The following is a 24,152-nucleotide window of genomic DNA, read 5'->3' as shown; positions in this document are numbered from 1 at the left end:
AATACAGAATAGTATGAATTTCAATTAATCCCCGTGGTACACCTCCTCTCCCGTGAATCCGTCGTCCGCGGGTGCAGTATTATCGAGATTGGTTCAGCGCTTTGCCAGAGGCTCTCCACCTGAACCCACTCATTCTCCACCCCCACTACCACCCTATCCCATTCCTCTTTACGCCACCCAATCACACCGGTAGCCGCTAAGTGCGATCCATTAAGCGTAATGGAATGCACCAATTATAACATTTGCTGAATAATTGGCGACTGCTCGGCAGTGCTCCAGCTGTATTGGATTGGTTCGTACTCAGCAAAAAAAAGATAACACGAATGAGAAATAAAAATGATGGTGGAAGGGTTTTGGGTAGTGGAAAATTCCGGATGAGTGAGTTTGTGAAAATGGCCGTACGATACTCGAGAGCGGGAGCGGCAAACATCAAATAAATCACTCAATTAATTCTCGGGAAATATACCTGTGTCGTGAGATATTCGTTGAAACGCTTGTTGCAACGCTTCGTCAATATTTTTTTTTCTCAATTTGGAGTCGAATTTTGGGGATTTTTTTTATAACCAAAACGATTGGAGATGAATTTTTTATGCTACTTTGTGATGCTATACTGAAGATGAACATCATTGTCTCGATATAACGTTGATTTCAAATGAGATTCATTATTCAATGGGATGTAAAATTATACCTTCATCTGGGGATCATTCAGCTGCGCTTCATCTCCTGGAGAAGTATTTTTAAACATTTGATGAAAGAAGACGATTTTTCCTTTTCACGTCTTGAATAATTTTTGGTTTTCTAGAAAGGCTGGGTTCATAATGAAAGTGTAACGAAATAGCGTCACGATAATTCCCTGTACTATTGTAGCAATACGGAATGGTCCGTGAGGTATTTTCGCAGTATGCTCTCACCCGTCCCCTCCCCTCCATTTTCCACCTCCAAAAACCGATTGCAGGATAAATTTCAAAACAAAATATATCGTTTACTTACTCAGAGTTGAAAAGTGGATCTGAAAATTGAAAATCATTACGGTCCTTGATCCCCTTATCTCCGGCAGACAGACGATAAATTCACTTCCAGCCCTCCGCCATCACTCCAATCCCTCCAACGCTCCTCCGGGACACCCCGGAATATTCCCGCATAATCCTCCCCCCTTGCCTCAAAAAAATTCTCTCAGAAGGCCGTTTCCCACATCGCTCCATTGTTATTAACAATAATTCACCCAGAATAATCTCATCCAAGAGCTACTGAAGAAAAAAAATCATGAAAAAAAAATGTTCGCACTCTCCGGTCTTTTCGCAGCCGCAAAGTGCTCGTTACTTTGTTGCTAATTCAATCAGAACTGGCGACCGGAAGAGGCGGATGCGTCAGACATGACTGAGGAAGAATAAGGAAACGTATTTCCACACGTTCACCCTTCATTCCTCCCCCTGCCCCCGCTGAGCTTTGACATGCAAATTGTCTGACAATGAATTTCGTAAAACCTTTTACGGTTAGTGCAAAAAGGAGATGAAGGAAGAAAAGGGGGTGAAGTGAGAGAGAATAGAGACAGAAGACGAGAAGGAAGAAGCCGATTGTGGGTTACCACTGTTAGAGTGGGTGGAGTCTGATACAAGAGGGAGTCAAGAAAGATTGAGTCAAGTTAAAAGGTGGTGGTAAGGATAGAAGACGAAACGACTGCGGGACGACGTTCTAGTATTAATCACTGTCTGCTGGCATCAACTTTGCCACTACGTCACCCATCTCTTCTCTCTTTTGACCCCCTCCCCTCCCTCCCCTTCGCCCTCTCTTTTCCCTCTTCAACTGATGTTCTTACTCGATTCATTCTCCCCCTGAGTGTTCTGTATCAAGAAGCCGCACGTCTGAATTCATTAGCTGTGATCTCAGTTCGATGTGATAGATGAGCGGGGCGAGAGTGACATTCTAACATGTTCTTGTCATCGCTATTATTGTTAAGATTCTATGAAACAATTTTGATCGAAATCATCAGGGAACGTAGACTAAGCTGACAAAGGAATGAAATCTTACAGAAATCATCATTCTGACCAAATTCAATTAATTGAAAAAAGGAGATGGAAACATTGAGAAGTAGTCATATGAGGCGTATCGAACTACGTCGTTAAAAGTCGATCGTCTCTAGCAAAGTGGCCTGGCGCCTGGTTACGTCCCATCTAAAATCTCTCTACAAACTGAAACGCTTCAAGGTGAGGTGAGGAGTATAGCGGGAGGAGAGGTAGCAGGAAGAAGCAGAGAACCGTTGGAAGGCTGTAAGACAGACAGTGTGGGTTGAGGTGAGAGGGGGGATGGATAGTAGTCGCGGGGTTGGAAGGGAGGGGGAGGGAGGAGGAAAGCTGGCGAGGTGGCACGGGGGATAAACCATGATGTCGTTGATTAATACGGTTTACCAGTAAGTGTAACGGAGTGTGCAGAACGCTCCTACCTCCCTTGTCTCCTCCAGCCCACCCACCCGATTCCCCTCCCTACTCCACTAGGTCCTCCTAAAATGCGATTCTCTCCCACTCCGAAAGGGATGCAAGAGGGTTGGGAAGAGAGATTCTCCCCCACTCAGAGACTAGGGAAAGCCACGTGCCGATCAATGGCGTCTCTCCTCCGATTGGACGAGAAAACGGACCAACCCCTTCTTGCTTTACCACTCAAACCTACCCCAGTCGTAAGAGGGCTTCTTGTATTTTTTTTAAGAGTTGGAAAAGAGAGGGAAGCAAAGCTCTTTCTTCAGAGAAAGCATTGATTGCCAACAAAACCCCTCGTCCGACCTTCTTCCGGTTTCCCTTATTCCCTTTAGAATGTTTCAGTTTTATTTGAGACTTTTTTGGTCTACCCTTTTTTTGTACTTTTTCTTCCTCTTTCACGTTTTAGGAGTCTATCGTTTTCAGAGTGATTTTCCTTCTTTACGTTTCGATGGCACGCGACCGAATTTAAGATGTTTTTTTTCGGTTATGGGTATGTTGAGGCGCTTCCGGATACCTGCTGAGAAATTTGATAGGCCGTTCAATCAAGCATGTTGATGTTTACGTGAAAATTCACTTCCAAATTTTTCAAATAGTATCAAATCTTCTTGATATAGTTATAGACATTTTCTCCGAACAATTTGCGCTTAAATTCAGATTTCTAGAATTGCAAATTCAGACTTCAGACTCCAACTCCGTTGGTAGTCTGAAAACTTCCTCAACAAAACACTAGACACTCCAGTTTCTGGTTCACTTTCATTCTTACTGAGTTTACTTGAAAGGTTAATAAATCTAAGAGACAACGTTTATCACGAGAACAAGTTTATTTCATACAACTACTATTACGCAGCGCTACAATATCATCTAAATTGCATTATTTATAATTGTATAATTTTTAATTTTTGTGATTCTTTATTGTTTACATCCGCCAATTATAGTGACGTTTATCAGACAAAGTTATTATACAAGTTTTAGTTTCATTTCTTCCATTTTTTTTATACATGATTTCTGGGTAGACTGTGTGAACTAATTTTCAAAGATCTTCTAGATTCTTTGGTTATGATTTTTTGGCCTTTTCTCTTTGATTCAATTAATAATGTCATCATAACACTGCCGCTATTATCATCTTCTCAATCACATTTTCTTTGCCCACAAATAAAGTCACGCTGGTCCTACGTTATTTTATTGATCAGGCACACTTAAAAACTTGGTCCTGATTTAATCTGGAACTCTTCCTTATTCTGTAATAAAGTGAAACAAGGAAGTACTTGAAATTTTTTCTAAATGAAAAAATTGAGTGCGTAGTGACAACGCGTGGTTTAAATGAAGTCCTTCTGCCGTCATTTCAGGATTCTATCAATCAACAATATTCACTATCTCCTCTCCTTATTCCACTCGAGTACAGCCTCCAGAAATACTCCTTCATAACGACGGAGATGCCCTAGGATACTGCACGACATTCCTCTCAAGACACCTGAATCCTCTACAGATCCCCTTTAGTATTAGGTTGAATTCAGGGAACAACGCTTCTGTGGAGATCACCGCTGTCTATGCTAGCATGTCCTGAAGGCTACTAGGTCGATTATCACTTATAGTCGCAAAACTCAGGATTACTCATCTTAGGAGTGTTGATTTGCACCGATGATTTTGTCGCTAAAGAGTGGTGGTGAGAGGTAGACTGCCAAATGGTGTGAGAAAATCCTTTAAGGATCCTCTTTAGTACTGGGTTGAATTTGATGAACAACGCTTGGTAAATGATGATGCTCAGGCCTCCTCGAGAGGCCAAGTAACGGTGGAAGTAATGGTAAATGCAGGGGCAGTGGTAGACCACCTGGAAATCCAGCTAGACCACCAAGCAGTGCAGTTGCTGTTGAGTGCTCCTGCGCCTTTCGTCTCAGTTCAGCAAGACTGCTTGTCCTGTGAAGATCACCACTGCCTGGCTTGCAGCAACCGCAGAGAGAGCCTGGCCAACCTGCTGGTGCCCATGCCAGCATGTCCTGCAGGCTGCTAGGTCGATGATCACTCGTTGTCCAGAGACTTGGAGTTGCTGATGTCAGTGATGTTGTTGTTGAACTGATGATTTTGTTGCTAAAGAGTGGTGGTGAGAATTGTGCCGCCAGGTGAGGTGAGAAAAACAGCGACGTTGGAGGCTCCACTGGTCTGAAACCTGTACCTGTGATGCTGGAACATGAGAAAAATTCATTGTTAATTCTGAGTTTAGAGTTGAGAGAGAGGTTTGATTAAGATGTCTAAACTTCGGAAGAATTTCCATATATATAAGATATAACAGGCCCCAAAGCATGAAGCCGGGATTCCTTTCACCTACCATGACACGCGTCCTAACCTTTGATCCCCACTGATTAGGTCGAATATTAATCCCAAATATTGTTTGATTAATGCTCTTTGCTTAGTAATAGAACCAAAAACTACTAGTAGATTGGTAATCAGCATTGAACCAACTTCCGAATGGAATTTCGTGATGAGGGAGTGAAAAGGGTGAGGAAACCTCAAGAGAGTGGGGATAAACCCGAGTACCCGAGTAAGTGCGATAATTAACGGCAATTAGATGCACGAAACTATCTTGCGAGTGGGTTTCATCTCACATGTACCTGTATTGAAGATACATACAGTATTCACACATGATGACATTGTATGTGTTGGTGTGTTACCCCAAGGGGCGTTGGATCCGATTACGATACTGCTTAGCTCACGCCTGATATCGCTATTTCCAAACGTTTGCACACGACCACTTGGGCTCGATTTAGACGTGAAGTCGTTGACGAAAATGATGAGAAGTTTTGGAAGAATGATCATAGATTGTTGGCATAATCGTAGGAATGGTTGCATTATGGGACAAACTCTAGTTCGAATTCTTGTGACCAAGCTTACAGTAAGGCTGAGACAATAATTAACGAACAAGCTTGCTCCGATTGGCCTGATGTCGGGCAAACATGGCACCAAAAATCCGACCAGATTTTCGATGACCATTAGACTTTTGGTCGATATTGATCAACCCTTTAGCAACACCATCAATTCCCTTGGTTCTGAGTCACAAACCGCCAAGCCAACATTGAACCAATATTATCTTTTATCCTCAATCTGCATACGATTAAAGTGAACACAGGTCCATTAACGATAATTCTATCCCCTCGTACAAAATCAGATCCGAACAAGGTAAATTTCAACAGGAGAAAAGAGGATCCTCGGAAGGATATACTCAGACACAAGGATGGAGTATTTTTTAAGGGGGTAAAGGTACCCATGTGTAGTACCCAGCTAGGCGGTGAGGAGCCCCGAGCTTCTCAACCACCCTCCCTCCAACCCCTTCCCCACATCTTACCAGTTTCCTACCATGTGCCTGAAGCAAGACTTCAGGAGCAACCCTGAATAAGTTATAAGGATATATTTACGGAGAGCGGTTTTAAATAAATTACAACTGGTGAAGACGACCAAGAAAGGAGTACGTCCCGACAACCATCCCTTCCCCATCTATTTCCTTATTCTTTTCAAAGTTTTACTTTTTCAAATTCATTCCTTTTTTTTCCTAAGTGGAACCTTCGGACTATTATACTTCTGTTGGCTTTCACTTTGAGACAAAGGGTACATATTATGAATTATGAGTGAATCAGGATGGGAAAGTGAAGACTTTTGATCGATATCACCATAGTCTTCATCGTAATAAAACACGTGAAGCACAATGAAGATACCAGGAAGTACCCGTAATCAACACTAGCTATCACTGACTCGATCAAGAAGAAAAAAGGGGTTGAAGTGAAAGTAGATGAGAATAGAGTGAAATGGAATGAAAGAGGTTGGTCTGTTAAATGGTGTGTGTCGAGCATCCGGAGTTGCTCGTTTTACTCGTTGGACACAGGCGAGCGCTTTCAGGGCGGGGTGAGTTGGTTTATAAACCCTGTGATATTTCCTAAAAGCGTAAATACGTAGTGGACTTAAAAGCCGCATACACCTCACTTGGTGGTCCTTGGGACCACCAACTGGGTGATATCTAGCGTTTACGAAGGAAGCAGTCTATGGTACCCCCCTCCGAGCTTAGTGGCGATTTAAATGTAACGGACAAGGAGCTCAAGTCCCTCTCTCTCTAGCTCTGTAACTCTTCTTATTTTTTGTTTCGCTCTGGAACGACAAGGAAAAATAATGGGCGAAGGTGATGCTAACCTCTCCGTGGGCGGAACGAGACTGCCACCTGCTGTGCTGACGGGCAGTGGCGCCCTCACGGGCGTCGGCGGTGGCGTCGCTGTACCACCGAGTGATGGCTGACTCTGGGACTGCTGGGGTCGGGGGCTCACCGATGCCGATGTTGTGCTCGGACTCCGGGAGCCGGTGCCAGCTTCCTGACCATTGTCCTCACCCTCAGCACTGCCTGCTTCGGTGTCGTGGTGACTGATCGGGGAGGGACCGCTTGACGATGTTGGAGGCAGACCTTCCAAGGGACCGGTCGCCGGACCGCTACTACCGTCACGCTTTCTCTGTTCTTCTTTGAGACGTTCGCCCTTCCGCCATTTTGCTCGACGATTTTGGAACCAGACCTAAAATTCAACAGGTAAATATGCAACTTTTGAGGTTAGAATTTCAACCGATTGCGTCGGGTCGTGCACGCGAAAACTTTCTGACAATAAAAGAAAGGGTTTTGATGTGATAATTGGATACTGAGCTTGTCACTGAGAGGCGCGACCAAGTGTCAAGTGAGGAAAAAGGGACACACGTCGTGCCGGGTGTGGCGCATGTTCAACGAGCCAACACTGTCGACCACGCTCATACCCGAGTGTTTCACTTCTCATTTTTTTTCTCCCACGAAAAGTGTGTCTCGAGTCGTAGTAATGAGACTAACTTGACATAATGCCAGCCTGAGATAGGATTTAATCGCGCCCTCTAGTGGCCTCCCCAAGGGAACATCCGGCGGATAAACAACAATATTAGAATATTATTTTCAACTTTTTCAATATACCATCAACTAGCAAATTGAACAACGAGATGAAATCAGCGAAGCAGAAGCTTTTGAAACTTTTCGGCGGAAAACCCAGGAAAATGTTTTAATAAAATAAATACGCACAGACTGATGTTCCGTGAGGAGTCACGGAGGGAGGGGGCAAGTTAGTGGAGGAAAGGGGAGAAAGAACTACTGGTGGGGTGCCAGGAGGTACGCTGGGTGGCAGCCGGGAGATATAATAATATCCTAAGGGTTTTGCGGGGGCGAGTAATAGCCAGGAACAAAGCCGCATTTCCCCCTTGGGAATGCCCCTTGAGTATCCTTCATTCCACGTTCAACTTGAAAACTAACGACATTTCATTTTTCTCAATATGAATTTAATCTCAGATATGTCAATACCGTATTATTACTCATCAAAGTATTCTCCACGAATTTCTCCATCAATTTTTATGAATTCTTCAAACCCCATAACCTCGAAAAATTGCATGGTTCTGATTGCAGTCAAATGCGACGTGAATGCGAGCCGGCTTGTCACACGTGACGCGTCCCGGTGAACGTGCCCTCCCAACATGCCCCCTCCTTCCCCGCGGCACTTATAATTGAAGTATATATAACGTAGACAAGTGAGAGAAAAGAATGACAGAGAAACATGGAGTGATGGTAAAGTGGGGAAGGTACTACATAAACGCGCCTATTTGTCCATTATTCCAGATTCTCTTTGTTCCTTTCTAATGAAACAATGAGTCTGCGCCGTAATTGCGTCATACTCGACGAAGCCCCCCCCCCTTCTGGTTCTGTAGCCCGCCTGAGTTTTGTTTTTTTTTAATACTCCTCTCGTTTATTTATTCTCCCTCTTCTTCGTTGGTGTTATTGTTTCGCTGTACTTTCGACTGTGGCTAGTTAACAATCAGTGTTGCAAGTTGACTGAAGAATTTATCACAGTCCGAGAGATGTAATCTGCGGGATTACCGGCTCACCGTTGGAAAGATTACGTCAGTTTTCGGGAGAGAAGTGGATACTTCCCTACGGGCAGCACCAGAAGCTGCTACATTTCACACATCCATCAGTTATGTAACTTACCTACCCCGGGATACTATGAAATTTATGATCATGCCTCACCTGCACTCTCGCCTCCGTCAGGTTTATCTTCATCGCCAGATCCTCACGCGTGAAGACATCCGGATAGTGTGTCTGGGCAAATGCCGCCTCGAGTTCTTCGAGCTGTTGCAGCGTAAATGTTGTGCGATTTCTTCTTTGTTTTCTACGGACAAATGAGTCCTCACCGACTCCGTGGAGAGCTGGGTGATAGGCGGAGTAGCTGGTGTCTGAAAATGGAAATGGTCAATTGTGAACTAGATGAAAGGACAATACAAGGAAGGATAACAACAAGGTTCAGGAATAAATTTCAGAAATATGGGTCACAAGGGTCAAGAACGAGGTTCACAAAAAAGGGTCAAAAGTAAGGGGCACGAGCGTCAGAGATGAGGGTCAAAAATACGGCTTAGAATAAAGGTTAGAAATAAGAATCAGAGATGAGAGTCACGAGGGTCTCAAGGGTCAGGAATAAGGTTCATTAATTAGGGTCAACAATAACGGTCAGAAATAAAGGTAAAAAATAAGGGTCAGAATTTAGGCATAATAATCGTAAGTCAATCGTCAGAGAATACGAATCTTTGCCTTAACTGGAATATCAAAATGTTACATTCCCAAGAATTACAGGATAGTGAACTTGGACTTCAGCACAATAGACGATCACCAAAATTAAGTGGAGTCGAGTAAGGTTCGGAATTGGATGGGTGACCACTCGTCGAAAATGTGATTTTTTTCTGTTTCAACGTATATAAATCGATTTCCATCATTGGACATGCTTTCCCACAGCAATTAATCAGCTATTCATCATTGACAAATTGTTAATAATAATTAGGTGAATAAATGATCACGTAAGTTTTTGATGAGTTACAACCTACTGGTAACTTGTGAGGCAACTGCGTGACGTTTTTATGAGTTCCTTGTAGGTCGAAACCTACGTGAAACCGGTGACCATGTCGGTTGCACCTGATCGATAACCGATGATAAACCGACGAAATTTCTACTCGGGATCATCTCATCAGGAAAGAAGCAGGATACCAACCAGGTAGGAGATAGAGCATGAGCTAGGATTGCTCCGAAGTTCACCCGAGAATTGTCCATTTATGGCTACGGCAACAATATGGCTCCACACGGAGAGAAATGTTCAGTAAAAATGACAGAACTCACAATTCACTCACCGATTACGGAATCGACTCAGAAAATTTAAGTGACGGTATCGTAATTTTACACAGGAGATTCAAATAAAAATTACAGACCACTCTGGAAAAATTCCGTGACAGTTCCGTAAAATTTCCTACAACCACATTTCGCTCCGAAATTACGGAAAAGATACGTAATTTTCATTGAATATTTCTCTCCGTGCAGCTTATGCCAAGACTGCGACAGCAAACTTCAGAAAGTGGGGCCAAATGCAAAAGTCCCTAAAACCACGATCTAAAGGATTCCGCAAACTCATTCCCTCGCAGACCCATTACCTCATTACCAACTTCCTCTTTCCCTCAGCATTAAAAAATCCGTGTAATTACCCGAACCTCATTATCCATCACCCCTATAAATTCCAAAACGCAAATTGATGTGTGCATATAAGTGAATAGATTCAAACGTTAAATCGTAAAATTCAATCACTCGGAAACAACTGCATTAATTACCCAGCATTGAATGTGAGAGCAGGGAATTAGTGGAAGTGAGACAGTGCTACTCCGCATACACGGCTAACCTTTGTCGTACCGGTGCATTAGTATGGATGATGTTGGGAAATGAGTTTCATATTTCGAATGTAAATCTATCTGGATGTAATGAATCGATAATTATCATCTATTTATGTGGATGACTGATGATATTTATCTGCAATCAACACATTGATGATAATTAGGAATAAACAGTGAATATTTTCGCACCGTTTGATGAATAGGTAATGGGTTAACGGGATTTATGAAAGTCATCTTGATACATATCAAAACTATGACAAGTTCACTATCTGGAGTTAGAGATTTCTTTTCAAAAAGAAATCAGACATCACACGCTTGGACCAAAAAAATCATGGCAATCCGCTAATATCAACAAGACCACATAGACCAAGCGGTATTATCTGCAAGCGGTCTTACTAGGTATGTTTGATTTTCAACGTTTCTGATTCAGTAATGGGATACTAATTGGTCGAGATCACCCCTACAACGATAAGTCGAGTATAGTTTAGACCTCCTGTGTACACGCTTGCTGCCTAGTATTGGCATGGGAAACTGGCAAAGCCAGAGGTATAGTGGTAGTGGCTTTGAAAGCTGGACTGTACAAAGCAAACTAGGCGAGATAGAAAGGGAGTGAGTGAGACACGGGGTAATGGAATGAGAGGGATGGAATAAGTGGGTGGGGGAGGCTTGAACATGGTTGCCTGTAAAGCGCACCAAGCGTTCATCAATGATTCAGAGCAATCAGCGCAATTAATTACCACGGCACTAAGCCCGCAGGATCAGCGGGCTTAAAATGGTGGAAAAAAAAGTTTGAGGGGGCAAAAAATTGGGGAAATTAATTTCCTAAACTTATGAAAATTCTATGTGGATTTTTACATTTGAAATAATTTTTTTCGAGGGTCTGGTGATAGCTGGACAATATCTATGAAATTTGGAATGCTTCACGGGAACTGAAAATATGTCCAACTTGAATCAGGCCAAGACGACAAGTACCCACCAGATCGTACATACTGGTAAATAAATTTTCCATTTCTCTATCCAACTCCAGTGAAACTGAAATCCACTCAAGATCTTGGATTAGAGTTTGGTAGAGTAAAGCCAAGGACCTAGACAACCCCATACCTCGTCATCGAGTATAGAGAAAAACCCAGGCAATAGGGAAGAGAGACGACCAGGATGAGGACTTGATCCAATTTATTAGGAAAAAGGTGGAAGGGAAACCAAAGAACGAAGGGGGAAAGAGCGAAAGAGTCAGTTTGTGAGATATACGCTTCATTCGATTGCCAAGAAGTACGATAGCACGGGATTTCGTTACTTGATCATCCCAGATAAATAAAAATAAATTTGACATCACGTTTTTTGATGGCTTCCACCAGCCATCTACATCAACATCATCTTGTTGATTCTTTTATTTTTTTTATATCTGGGGAAGGGTAAATCAACCGAGGGTAAGCTTGAGTACGTGCTCTCGATGGTGTATTTCACCCTTCGAGTAACAACTCCTCTCGGTACTTTGACATATCTGTCGTCATGATGTCAGGATGGTTGACGGGAAACGAGGAAGGACGGCTACCAATTAAAAATAGCTTGTGCTAATAGCTTTGGGTTTTGGCGGAATTGATGGAGATGAGCAAGTTGTCATTTCTTAGTAGTTACATTCCAGATTAGTCCACATACAAAATGAAAATCATGTCCACCAGCACCATCATTTTCAAAACCTTATCCGAAACCAAACAAGCGATCTGAATCGGAAATTGATTTTATCCATAGCTAATTCATCGAAATTGGTACTGACAGGGACGAGTATATCTTTGAACATATATGTCGTCCCAATGTCATGACAATTGACATGAAATGGAAGAAGGATAGGTCGTATTGAAGGGCCGTCCTCATCAAATCTTTGATTTTCCGAAGATTTGATGAAGACAGACAATCCGAAAAGATCCATCAAAATCAATAACCGAAACTGAGCCAGCATTCTCGATGCCGAAAATGAGTTGAGTTCCCGGTGGAAAAACTACACGTTGCAGGAGCCAAATCTAATGACACCCCGACCGTCACTAATGACCCTAACGAGGTAGTTAGATGTTGTAGACGAAGCCGCTGGTGTGCTGTCCGTTTTCACTGGGGGTAGGAAGAGGAAATTCAGTGAGTGTATTCTATGTATGTGTGAATTGTTGAACGTACAGGGGGTCCAGTCGTGCCTCTGGACCGTGGGCCGAGTGAACCCACTTACCGACTTATCACGTAGTTACCTAATCTGTTTATCCCGGTGGGGCGGTAGAGGAATCAGACGACGAGTTTGAAGGGGGAGACTTCTCGATGGGAGAGGGGGGAAGGGGGAGCGGCACCACAGGGGGCTTTACCCACCATCAACACCCCCAACTATGACAACTGGTTGTCTAGTTCATTTGGCAATAATGGATACTAGGAGAAAATTGAGTTAGGACACTCGAAAAAGATATTAGTTTATTCGATCATCGCGAGGATTTCGCTTCAGTTAATGATGAGCTTCAAAGAGAATGCAACAATACATATATTCAAACCCATTCTGCCCCCGTTAGTTTGAAAAATCATACGGACGAAATGAATCAACTTTTCAATTACTTTTGTCATCAACAATTTTGCAAATACGATTTTCCACTTTTTTTTCGTTCATTTCAGGTAATCCATGGGTAAATATTTCATGAACATAAATACATTATACGTTCAATATACCATCCAGCGGGGAAAAAATTCAAAGGCCAGCATCTCTCTCTCGTGTAATGTATATATCCCACATAGCCATCAAATTCATAACTCGTTTTACGTTTTTTTCAATTTTCCCGGGCGGTCTCTCTCGCCTCATCCCCCTGCCCACCCCGCACCCGGGAGAGTAGAACATGCGTCACTTTGAATTTCTAACCCAACGGGTTTGGGTTGAACCATTCTACCCCTCCATCAATATTTTATTCATCCTGTACATTTCTTCAAATCATGTTTTGTAAAATTGGTTGAACACAGTATGAACGATGTTAAATTTCAAAATGTAGAATGATGATCGATCAGCCAGAAAGGGAAATATCTTGGTAGCCCCCCCACTGTATCCTGAATTATTAATCATCACGCCAGGAAATGGCACTTGTGATACATCATGCGATTATATATCGCAAAATATGACACGGTTAGTCAAATTGGTTTAACAGTACTTCACTGATACTTGTGTCATGATATCAAGTATAGAGGGACAACTCTGGGGATTGTTAGATTGATAGTTGAGGGGATCTTTTTTGGGTACTCAAATTCTTAACCGGACGTAGAACCACCGATAAACACAGGGGCCCTTCCGTTCAAGTTAAGTTAGGCAAAGTGTTTCGAAATGGTGGTGAAGTGCCCTTGGGAGAGTGGACAACAGGTAAACTCGGTTTTCCCATGTCGTTTGGAATTTAAAAGTTTCATACTTGATTGAGTTTACTGTCCTATGGCAATTTGATGAGGAGGAAGAGAAAGTTTCAGGATCTTTTGAGGATTTCGGTCATGCACGACCCGATTGACGATACGAATCACGGAGATGATTTGGTTTGAGAAATCTTTGCGGGTATCTGGTTTAATTGCGGAAAGTATCAAATGTTGCTCCAAGCCACGATTTCGCGTCGCCGAGGTTCTCCCAGGGTTGAGCCAATACTTGGCCCAATCACTTGTTAGTGTCATCCACTCGAAGAATAGTTCAGGTTCAGGCCGGAAGACAGGATTGAACCGAGGTTAAACCAACACTTGACGCCAACGTTACGCCAACCCCTGGCCAACCATGGCCACTCTTCATCCCCCACCAAAACAGAACATGCCCACCTCGTGTTAAGCTTTCGAGAATTTTGGTCATGCACGATATGATTGATGATACGAATCACGAAGATAATTTGGTTTGAGAAATCTTTGCGGGTATTTGGTCTAATTACGGAAAGTATCAAATGTTGCTCCAAGCCAAGATTTCGCGTAGCCGAGGTTCTCCGAGGGTTGAGCCAACACTTGAGCCACACACTGGTCAGTATCATCCACTCGAAAAATAGCTCAGGTCTAGGCCGGAAGACAGGATTGGACCGAAGTTAAACCAACACTTGACGCCAGCGTCAAGCCAACCCTCCGCCAATCATGGCAGCTCCTCATCCCCCACCAAAACTCCAATACAATAAAAATTTCTACTCACACGGATGCGTCGGTGCAAACGTATACTCCAATGTCGGCGGTAGTCGGGGGGCCGGGAGACCAGGTGGGCAGTGGTAGCAGAACATGCTGCTAGCTCTGGCCGCCATACTTGGGGTACTCCCCGGCCCCCCGCCTGGTGATCCTGCACCCGCCACCGGAGTCGTTGACTGCGGTGACGTCTGTTGGCTTGGACTCGGTAGGTGGTGGTGATTAGAGGTCTGATGTGTATGAAGGGATCCAATCTGAAATAACAGGCCAAAATATAATGCAATTCGGAAAGGGGGCTCAGCCCCCACCCCCCACCAACTCCATTATCGACAGAGGGATTGTAAACGCGTGTGAATAATTAATACCGTGTATGGCAGGAGTTTGCTGTACCTCTTACGCAACCATCGCAAATTCAATAAACCGGCCTACAGTGTCATCAATTTGTGATGAAACTTTGTCTCACTTTAGCACATATTTGCGGTTATACCGGCACTCGGATGAAGACTGTAGTCCTCTAAAATGCATTATTACATTCAGGATACTGCAGATGGGTGTTTATGGGGAACAAGTTTAATGGGTTAGTCCTCATTCCACAAATAATTTTTCAATAGTGGTGTGTTGGGGCTTTTGAGACTTGATCTCCATCTCTGTCGGTAACATCAAAACTCTCTCACTTGCACGAATATGGGGCTGCGGGCTCTCGTTATATATACGAAGAGGGACAAATTGAATTTTAGATCATGGCGTGCTTCGGCGAGGCGTCCGGGGACGTACCCGGCAGCCCAACCGAGATGATACTAATTGAAATTTGAAATTGATATTAGCGGATTATTATCCAACCCCCGCTCTACCCCGGCTGCTCCTCACCGGTTAGGACTGTCGCCCTCTCTCTCTATCTCTCTTTCGTTTGGAGTCTATGGTGCTTCAGGTATAGCTCACTCTATCGCAACTATGCTGATGTATACAGATGTAATTTCAGGTTGTCTGTCTCACTTCAACGCTGGAGAAAAGTAATTACCGCTGGGCCGCGTGTCGGATATCAAAAGTAATTGCTGGGCGAAACTTAACGAAATTTTGTCAATTTTCGGGACTGAGGGGGTGGAGTTTTGATGGGAGTTAACCAGGGGCTTGGGGGGGAAAGGTTCCTGGGGCTTGGAGAGGGTTAAATTATGCAGGAGGGGTGCGGGTTTACGTTGAAGATTCTTTGAGTTTTGGGAATAAATTGTTTCTGATTTTTGGAGTATTGAATTGTAGGGAAATTAGGAATTTCGGTTGTCAATATTGGGAATAAAGAGAAACTGAAATATTGATAAGAAATGAACAGAAAACTGAATTATTGAAGAAATAAAAATTGACGAGTCGCAGGATTCAATGCTTAGCCTCGAGGCAAATCAACGAGAACTCTCGGCCTCTTTCCTCTCGTGACCACAGAACAGATAAGTGCACTGTAACAATTCATTTTGAGGACCCACTTTACTTTACGGCGTCTCGAACTTGGCTCAATGCGATTAAACGTTTGTATCACAGTGTATCCTCATTTAGACAATTTTCATTTTATTATCTGGAGCAAAGAAGGAATTTTCTTGTGATTATTTTCATATTTTTGTGCACATTGGTTTTTCTGATTTACTTCGATTAAATTCAATCCACCAGTGACGGCTCAGTATGAAAGATGAAAATTTCAAATGCAAAAGATTAAAGGGGATTATTTAATATAATGTTTTTTTTTAAGTTTATGTGTATGAATGATCTGTGAAATTTTATAAGTTGATCTCAGTCTTTTTGCTGAGAAATAATTAAACTGCGGGATAAGTTTCCATGAATTGTTTGGGAGAATTTCTGGTTTATATTATGAGTGAGATAACTATTACAGAGATTATTAAACTATTGTTGAGAAGTATATATTGAACTATTGTGTATATCATTTCAAGGAGTTTTTAAATCTGATTTGATATTATATTGCGAAGTTCCATTGAATTATTTCTGAAACGGAAATGTCAATATATAAATTCTCAAGTTAATATATAAATTGAATTTTGATCAATTTTGCCGCATAAGAGAATACAAGACAAGGCACGAAATGGGTTATTCTTGTCTTGAATTGGATTCGCGCAAATCAGTGAGGTTGAAAGTTTGATATTTTAGGAGAACGTATTGTTAAAAGTTTAATGAAGTTTTGACGTAAATCCTCGGAGTGCTTGAGGTATACCAAAGCGAGTCGGTTCAAGGGGAGACCTTACTGAATTTACTCTATTTATCCTTCTGATGAGTTGACTACTCCATTTTTGATGCGAAAAAGTGAGAAAAAAAATGAAAATTGAAGATATGTTAGCGACCGATATGTCCAATTTCTGTATTACCCCCGGGCTATTATTCGGCCAATCTTGGATATTGTCAAGGCATAAATTATATGGAAAGAGGAATGCTGTAGGTCATCCATTCACTTTCGAAAAAAAAAAAAGTTTTTAATCGATCTCTCCTCAACCCACAATTTAATAACCAAAAAGCAAGTTTCTAAACAAGTTGAAAGGATATTGTTGGAGAAGATGTGGATAGATAACATAAAACGTATTAATACATGAATAACTTTATTCAACGGAGGAGTTCTCACAGCGGCCAGCGTACAGGTGCTACTCATACATCAGTGAACATGCGCTCGCATCGCACGGTGGCGCGAACACGTACCAAAGATGTCGGTAAGAGAAACGGGAGAAGCGATGCTTACCTCCAATGCAAGGCATCAACAATCAGTATACAGTAGAGGCTTCGTATAAGATACCTCAGGGACAGTAGAAGACTGGAATTCCGGGAACCCTTATGAACTCACTACGCGTTCCCATAGAGAGAGGAAAAATAGGGATTACCGGGTTTCAAATAAGATACGCCCGAATTCAATGAAATTTTCATTTTTACTGAATAAATATCGATAACTAATCAATTTATATGTATTTAATGTTTTGAATTTGTATCGCCCGCGTTCCCTTTTCTCTCTAAACATAACCCCGCGTGGTAGAATGGCAGCTGATGTTGGGGGATAGTTGGTGAACTCGAGAATAATCACAGACGAAAAATCACGACTTTTCGATGGGAAAAGTGAAAAAAAATCGATGTATATTTCCATTACTTGAAAACAGTGATGAGACCCCCCCTCAAGGTCATTAGACCCTCATGATCACTTCGTTCGTCACTCCCGTTTGACCCTTAACAACGTTTGATCCTCATAACTACTCTCTTCCCGTTGAAAAATGACCGGGGCCATAAGTATCTTATAAGAAGCCCACGGAACATAAACATTCGGGAGGCGATAAAAGTGCCGAGAGTCGGAGTAGGCCTCGAGCGCTCGGAGCGCGAGATATCTTATAGAGAGGTATCTTATATGAAGCCTCTACTGTACCCCATTTTCTTCATTTTTTCCCATTGATTCCTGACGACACATTGAAATTTTTTTTTCTAGATTAATCTCATGGTTCTCGAAATTCCCAGACTCCCCTGACGGAAATCCTCGAGGCCCATCGGGAGAAGAAAGATTACAAGACCACAATGCACAGGAGTAAAATACTAGCAAGGGGTGCAGGTTCGAGGGGTCACGAGGAGAACGACGGGGTAATAATCGAGGAAGGGGGTGAGTACACAGTTACTGTTTGAGTGCACTTACACAATGTAAATATGAAGGTGGCGCCACTCTGAGTAGCTGCGTGGTTTAACACACGATGAACATACGCGTCGACAGAAGGGATGAAATGTAGCGAGGCTAATCCGTGCACTTTCGTGTACAGATGGGGGTGGAGTATGATGATCTTTACGGTGGGGGGGGGGGCAGGGGGNGGGGGGGGGGGGGGGGGGGGGGGGGGGGGGGGGGGGGGGGGTCGAATCTGGTGGCTCCGGGGCACCCCGTTGTTACAGGGGTGTGTGGCATGTGGTTTGCGGTTGCTAACGCTTCATCAGTGGATTTCATATACTTTGATAGCTGTTTGCGTATTGACACTCGATTTGAGATGCTGTTTCGTTGAGATTTATTCATTCTTGAGCCCCTGAATTCAAGTCATTTTTAATGACTCAATCAAACGAAGGTATTCCGACATGCTTTCTAGACCTGTATTATCCCCGGGCTATTATTCGGTGAACCTTAAATATTTTTAAGGGATAAATTCAATGGAAAGAGGGATTCTATATGAGGGATTCCATGTCAAATGAGTCAACTCCTGGTACTCACCCTCTCGGGAATTGATCTCGATTTTCTTTACGATTGGGACCCTAGCAAAACTATCTCTCAATTTTTTTTAGGTTTCTTTAATGGTCCATTTCCGGAGATATCATTTTTTTTCTTTGTTTTTTTTCAATGGCTCCAGTTCATCCGGTTCATTCGATTCATCCTATTCATCCGATTTTGATTTATGACACGTCAAAATTTTTGATTCTCTGTCATCTATAAGAATATTTTGAGTAATTTTTTTTAACTGCTAGGTACTCATAATACCGAATTTTCAAAAAAAAAGTTGAAAAACTTGCATTTTCAAAATTATGTCACGTTTTATTGTTCTCGTCTTTTTTTCAGTAACCTTCGTAATTAAAACAAGTATTTTGAGCACTCATACAAGTTGAATTTTATCCTAGATCTATTTTATTTTCAATTTTTTCTTCTGAAAAATCCACGAATTTTCATCAAATATCCCCATATAAAGGCCTTGGCCATTATCAAATAGCCAAGACCTTTAATATTCACGAAATAAAAAAAAATATTATAGAAGACTAAAACAACGTCGACAATGTGGCATATCTTAGTTTCAATTCTTCTGAAAGATAAATTTCGATGCTGTTAATCACACCAGTAAACAACCTCAATAACTAGAATCCATCTTGCGTGACAGATTAAATAATATTCAATTCTACGCATTTTACTCCATTTGAAATTCTCAGAATTTTATAAATAGACGAGATGTCCCGCATGCTCTTGAATTTAAAAAATTCCCCTCCCCACCCCCCTGATGCATCTTCACACGGTATGTTTCCTCCACAGCGCGAGAAAAATGGACAAGGCAAACATCAAGAAAGTGTGTAAGCACTGGTCTACGATTTTATTAAATTGTGTCATCCAACGAATGAGGGCCTTAACGCGATGCAAGCAATTTGTGCCGCTTAATTAATTCCCATTCCCTTCTCCTACCAACTATCCCCTCGCAGCATTCAGCTGGTCCGCCTCACTGGTGGCCAAACCCCATGTATGTATTTACCATATGTACGGTTTAGTGGATATACGTGAGAGCCCTCCATAGGACAACTTGGACCACTTGAACGTACACCAGAGAGCGCCGACGCAAATGCCCCATATTGGCCCGGATGAAATCTTCGTTAATCTCAACTAACCGAATTGATTTATATTAATTCATTGTTAGTTTCATTCAGCCACTCAATTCGTCTATTCAACTCATTTCAATTGTGTATAATTGTGAGTTTATCTGGTCGTGAGAAGATGAGATGCCGCAATACGAAACATTTCTTGTCTTGTCTTGGAAAAATTCACACGATAAAATGACTTCTCTCGCGCCTAGCGTCTACAGACCCCGGGTTGTTCTTCAATTTTTACGTCCGAATGGAAGCATTGTAGTCAAGTCGGAAATTTCTAATTTTTTGGGTCAAGATAACTAATTTGGTAGCGAAATAGTATAAGGTAATAGTATAAGTTTAGCCCTTGGCTGAGTTTCCGAGAAATATCTCGAGAAATATATCTAATCTAAGGGAGATAACGAAATTTTTGTAACGATTTTTTTTCTAGGGCAGATTGAGGGCTACAAAAAAGAGTATGACCAAAATTTTGTTATTTCCCTTAAATTTCGAGACATTTAAAAAATTGTTCATCTGTTGAAAAAAATTATTTGGATACCAGTATTCGGAAAAAGATGGAAAGTCTCAACATTGGTGCAATGTTGGCAGCCAACGTTGGGAAAAAATTATTTTAATAGCAATGTTCGGGGGAAAGTAAAAAAATTTTAACAGTGGACAATGTTGGCTGCCGACGTTAGAATAATGTTGGCAATCAACGTTGGGGCAATGTTGGCTGCCAACATTGGGAAGGAATTTATTTGATATCAATATTCGGAAGAGGATAAACAATTTCAATATCAAGGTAATGTTGGCTATTAACGTTGGGGCAATGTTGGCAGCCAACGTTGGGGAAAAATTATTTCAATAGGAATATTCGGGGAAAAGTAAAAAAATTTAATGATGGGACAATGTTGGCTGCCAACGTTACAGTAATGTTGGCAGCCAACGTTGGGGCAATGTTGGCTGCAAACATTGGGGAGAAATTTATTTTGATATCAATATTCGAAAGAGGGTAAAAAAATAACATTGGGGTAATATTGGCTACTAACGTTGGGGCAATGTTGGCAGCCAGCGTTGGGAAAAAATTATTTCAATAACAATATTCGGGGAAAAGTAAAAAAATTTAATGATGGGACAATGTTGACTGCCAACATTGGGAAGAAATTTATTTTGATATCAATATTCGGAAGAGGGTAAAAAAATTAACATTGGGGTAATATTGGCTACTAACGTTGGGGCAATGTTGGCAGCAAACGTTGGGAAAAAAATTATTTTGAAGCCAATATTCGGTGAAAGGTAAAAAAATTTAACGTTGAGACAATGTTAGCTGCTAACGTTGGAGCAATGTTGGCAGCCAACGTTGGCAATTCAATTTGAAGTCCATCCTCATAGAAATTCCATCTAGAAGCAAATTGCTAATTTATTATCAAAAATATATTGACTATGTTGTGATGACAGCGATTTCCCACTTTTTTTTCACAAATATTCTACAATGAATTTCATAAAAACCTGAATTATTTCCGAGTAAACCATGCAGACACCAAACGCGCAAACAAATTGAACCCTCTAAGCAAGATTAATCAATAAAATCGCACGATTGATGCTCATGAAGGCAAACGAAGCAGAAGCGCACGATGAAGATGATAAAAAGATTATTTCAAACTTGGTTCAGAGTGATTCAGGACGCGCGTGATCGCTGCAATGGGAACATAACCCGAACAAACAAAGTCAATTATGGAATTATCTGTTTTAATTGGGATTCGTGTGACACATATTTTGAAATATGGGGTGACGATGTTTGTGGGTAATTGTGATTATGCGCTTGTTGTATTGTTCGCGTGCCGGTTTATTCCAAGGGTGACGTAATTTTTTTTCTCCTCGTGAATGAGTGGTGACTAATGGCGGCACTTTGGAGGTAATTATGCAATTATGGATGGGATAATTATCAGAATTGTGGGTAAACGGCAATTGGGGCTGAGTCTGTACTGAGAAAAAAAATTACTTCTGTCAAGTAAATTTACTTGCCATAAGTAGATGTATAAAATATTTGCATTTGAAATGTATAGATTTTCTTGTAGTTATTAAATTTACTTGACAAAAATAATTTCTTGAATAATTTCTTGAAATCGTGAATCGATTTCATTTGGTTGTCGGAATTGACTGATTGCTTTCCGATTTCTATCACATCTTCATTCGTCATTTCAGACAATGGATTTGTGGAGTATGACATGAGAGAGGCTCGACAGCGGGGATCTGCATAATCAAAGTCATGATGATGTCGAGGATCGTATGAATGTTTTGAGGCTTGTCATATGGCACTTGGGGATTGTCCGCGGTGATTCGTTATGAGGAAATTTGGTGCATTCAGCCCCCTTGAAAGCCGGAAACGATGGCCAGCCCTCGGGGTGCGTTGCGATATTCGGAATGGTTGGGAGCTTCCTAATGATTTGACTTACCAAAGTACAAGGCAAAATTGGAATAATAGGGAATTTGGAAATTGTTTGTGGAATGAGGGTCAAGTGGAGGATCTTTAATGATGCACACTTCGGATTTGAGAGTGGACGGAGAGAAATTCTTTAGAAAAACCCTAGTGCTGGGACTGGAGAAAATTCAAATCCGAAAAAATATTGGAGGAAAAATACCGAACTAGTCAAGTTTTTCACCCCGTCTATCGGGGAAAAGTGCTAGACGAATAGTGAATTTTTCTAACGTGAGAGGAATTTGTGCCGATACTGTTAAATTTACCCTGCATTCCAGCAAAAATTATCGCAGTGAACGTGAATGATCGCTCAATATTGCGTATAATTTTTCTGCAATGGAGAATGATTTTTTTCATCACGCTGTGCGGAAAAGTAACTCTTTAGGAACGCTTCGCGTGCCTAAACCGTCCCTTTTCCACACATTGTGATGAAAAATATCGTTCGATACTCCCGGGAAAAGTGTTTTTTGGCTCGTGGGAGGTTTATAGCACGAGCCGAATGCTCTTTTCCGCACTCGTAACGAAATATACTATTACCGAACGCGTTCGGCAAACTTTCACTAGCGTTCGTTCCTGTGACATTCAGATGTAAAATATCCTCCACAACCGGATACTTCTTCGTTAAATTACATTTCGCTCTGCGATTGACTTTCTCACAGAAAAATTTGCCGCGATTTTCTAGGTAATTTTCATTCAACTTGTCTCTCAGGAGGATTGGAACAGCCAAATTCTCTCTCTATTACTCTTTTTCCCCACTCGAACCGTCGGTGCATGAGTAGGGGCTTCCCTATCACTTAATTTCGTGAACTTCGTACCCCTGACACTGAAATCTTAGGGAGTATTTACTGTACTGATAAAATATCCTAAAATTGAAATGCAAATAGTGCCACCAGTGACGCTTCTAAACCCTAAAAAGACCAATCTTTTCACCCCCCTCCCCCCGCCCTTCGCCCCTTCTCCAATCCCCCCTAAACCATAAACTTGAATTTATTCGAGCGACTGCACATCGACGACTGTACGTAGAATGACGCTGAGTTAAAAGAGAACAAGCAAAAAAAAAGTGAAAATAAAGGAAGAAATGAAACTGAAGGACAACCGGAAAACGACAGGGAATCGACAGAGACAGACAAAGGAGCCCAGTGCCGAGACACAAGCGTAATGCGGCGGAATCGAGTGGATGTTTTGATAGGGGGCAGCATGGGGGGGCATGGAGGGGGGGTGGAGGGTGAGATTAACGGGGGTTCGTAGAGTCGAGTGGGTGTCCCGTAGTATTGGGTTTCTATCCCCTATAGCCAGGTCCCCCTCTTGAGACCGGAATCCGGAAGCGAATCGGAATTTCGATGGCCCTTGGAATATCTCCAGTTGGGTGACCCTATTACTGTTCAATCGACTCAAATCACGCGTCCATGTATCACTATGAAATGTAAACACTCGTTTTATTACGGGATTAGTCAATTGAGATAGTGGAAATTTTGATTGAAATTTGTTTTAGGTATTTATGGCGTGATCAGGGAGGTCCTATTTCCTAAAGATGCAAGAAACTTGAAGTTGTTTTATATCGAAATATCTCGAAACCGCCTGACCGCTAATCCTCCATTCTGATTGGTCAATGAGTCACGTGAAGTAGTCGCTGAAAAAAAATCCCGGTATTTTCAAATTCTTCAAATGCCAACAATTTTTTCTGCGTCATATTTTTCATTTTTTCATGTGTGAAGTTGATCTTTATATCAAAACATATCTAAATTGCCTAATTGTTGATCATGAGAAAAAAACATAGTATTTCTAAATTTTTTTAACTCACAAATTATTCTTCACTTCCCAAATTTTAATTTTTTCATATTTATCACACGCCAAAATGATCAATTCATGCTTCTCACATTTTCATACATAAATTCTAAATTCTACAAAATTCACGAAAATTCTTCGGTTTCCCAAATAATTCGAGAAAAATCTATGATCTACGGTTATCTGGAAAACTGTGAAATTTT

At 41.8% G+C, this 24,152-nt stretch overlaps 1 protein-coding gene across 1 annotated transcript in view; it reads right to left on the bottom strand.

Moving 5' to 3' along the window:
* Positions 1–3,273: 3,273 nt before the first annotated feature.
* Positions 3,274–24,152, bottom strand: part of LOC107037031 (cone-rod homeobox protein) — a 33,377-nt gene continuing 12,498 nt past the window's right edge. The window contains exons 2-5 of the mRNA XM_015255350.2: positions 14,377–14,617; positions 8,536–8,741; positions 6,645–7,015; positions 3,274–4,649 (exon numbers count right to left, since the gene is read on the bottom strand). Of these exons, the coding sequence (XP_015110836.1) occupies positions 4,172–4,649; positions 6,645–7,015; positions 8,536–8,741; positions 14,377–14,482 (1,161 nt within the window). The 5' untranslated portion in view covers positions 14,483–14,617 and the 3' untranslated portion in view covers positions 3,274–4,171. The remainder of the gene's footprint in view (positions 4,650–6,644; positions 7,016–8,535; positions 8,742–14,376; positions 14,618–24,152) is intronic.

Source organism: Diachasma alloeum, unplaced genomic scaffold, assembly GCF_001412515.2.
Source record: "Diachasma alloeum isolate Michigan unplaced genomic scaffold, Dall2.0 Dall_scaffold_00213, whole genome shotgun sequence".
Classification (NCBI taxonomy): Eukaryota; Metazoa; Arthropoda; class Insecta; order Hymenoptera; family Braconidae; genus Diachasma; species Diachasma alloeum.
Note: the sequence above shows the minus strand (reverse complement) of the source record. Positions and strands in the feature narration are given on the sequence as shown.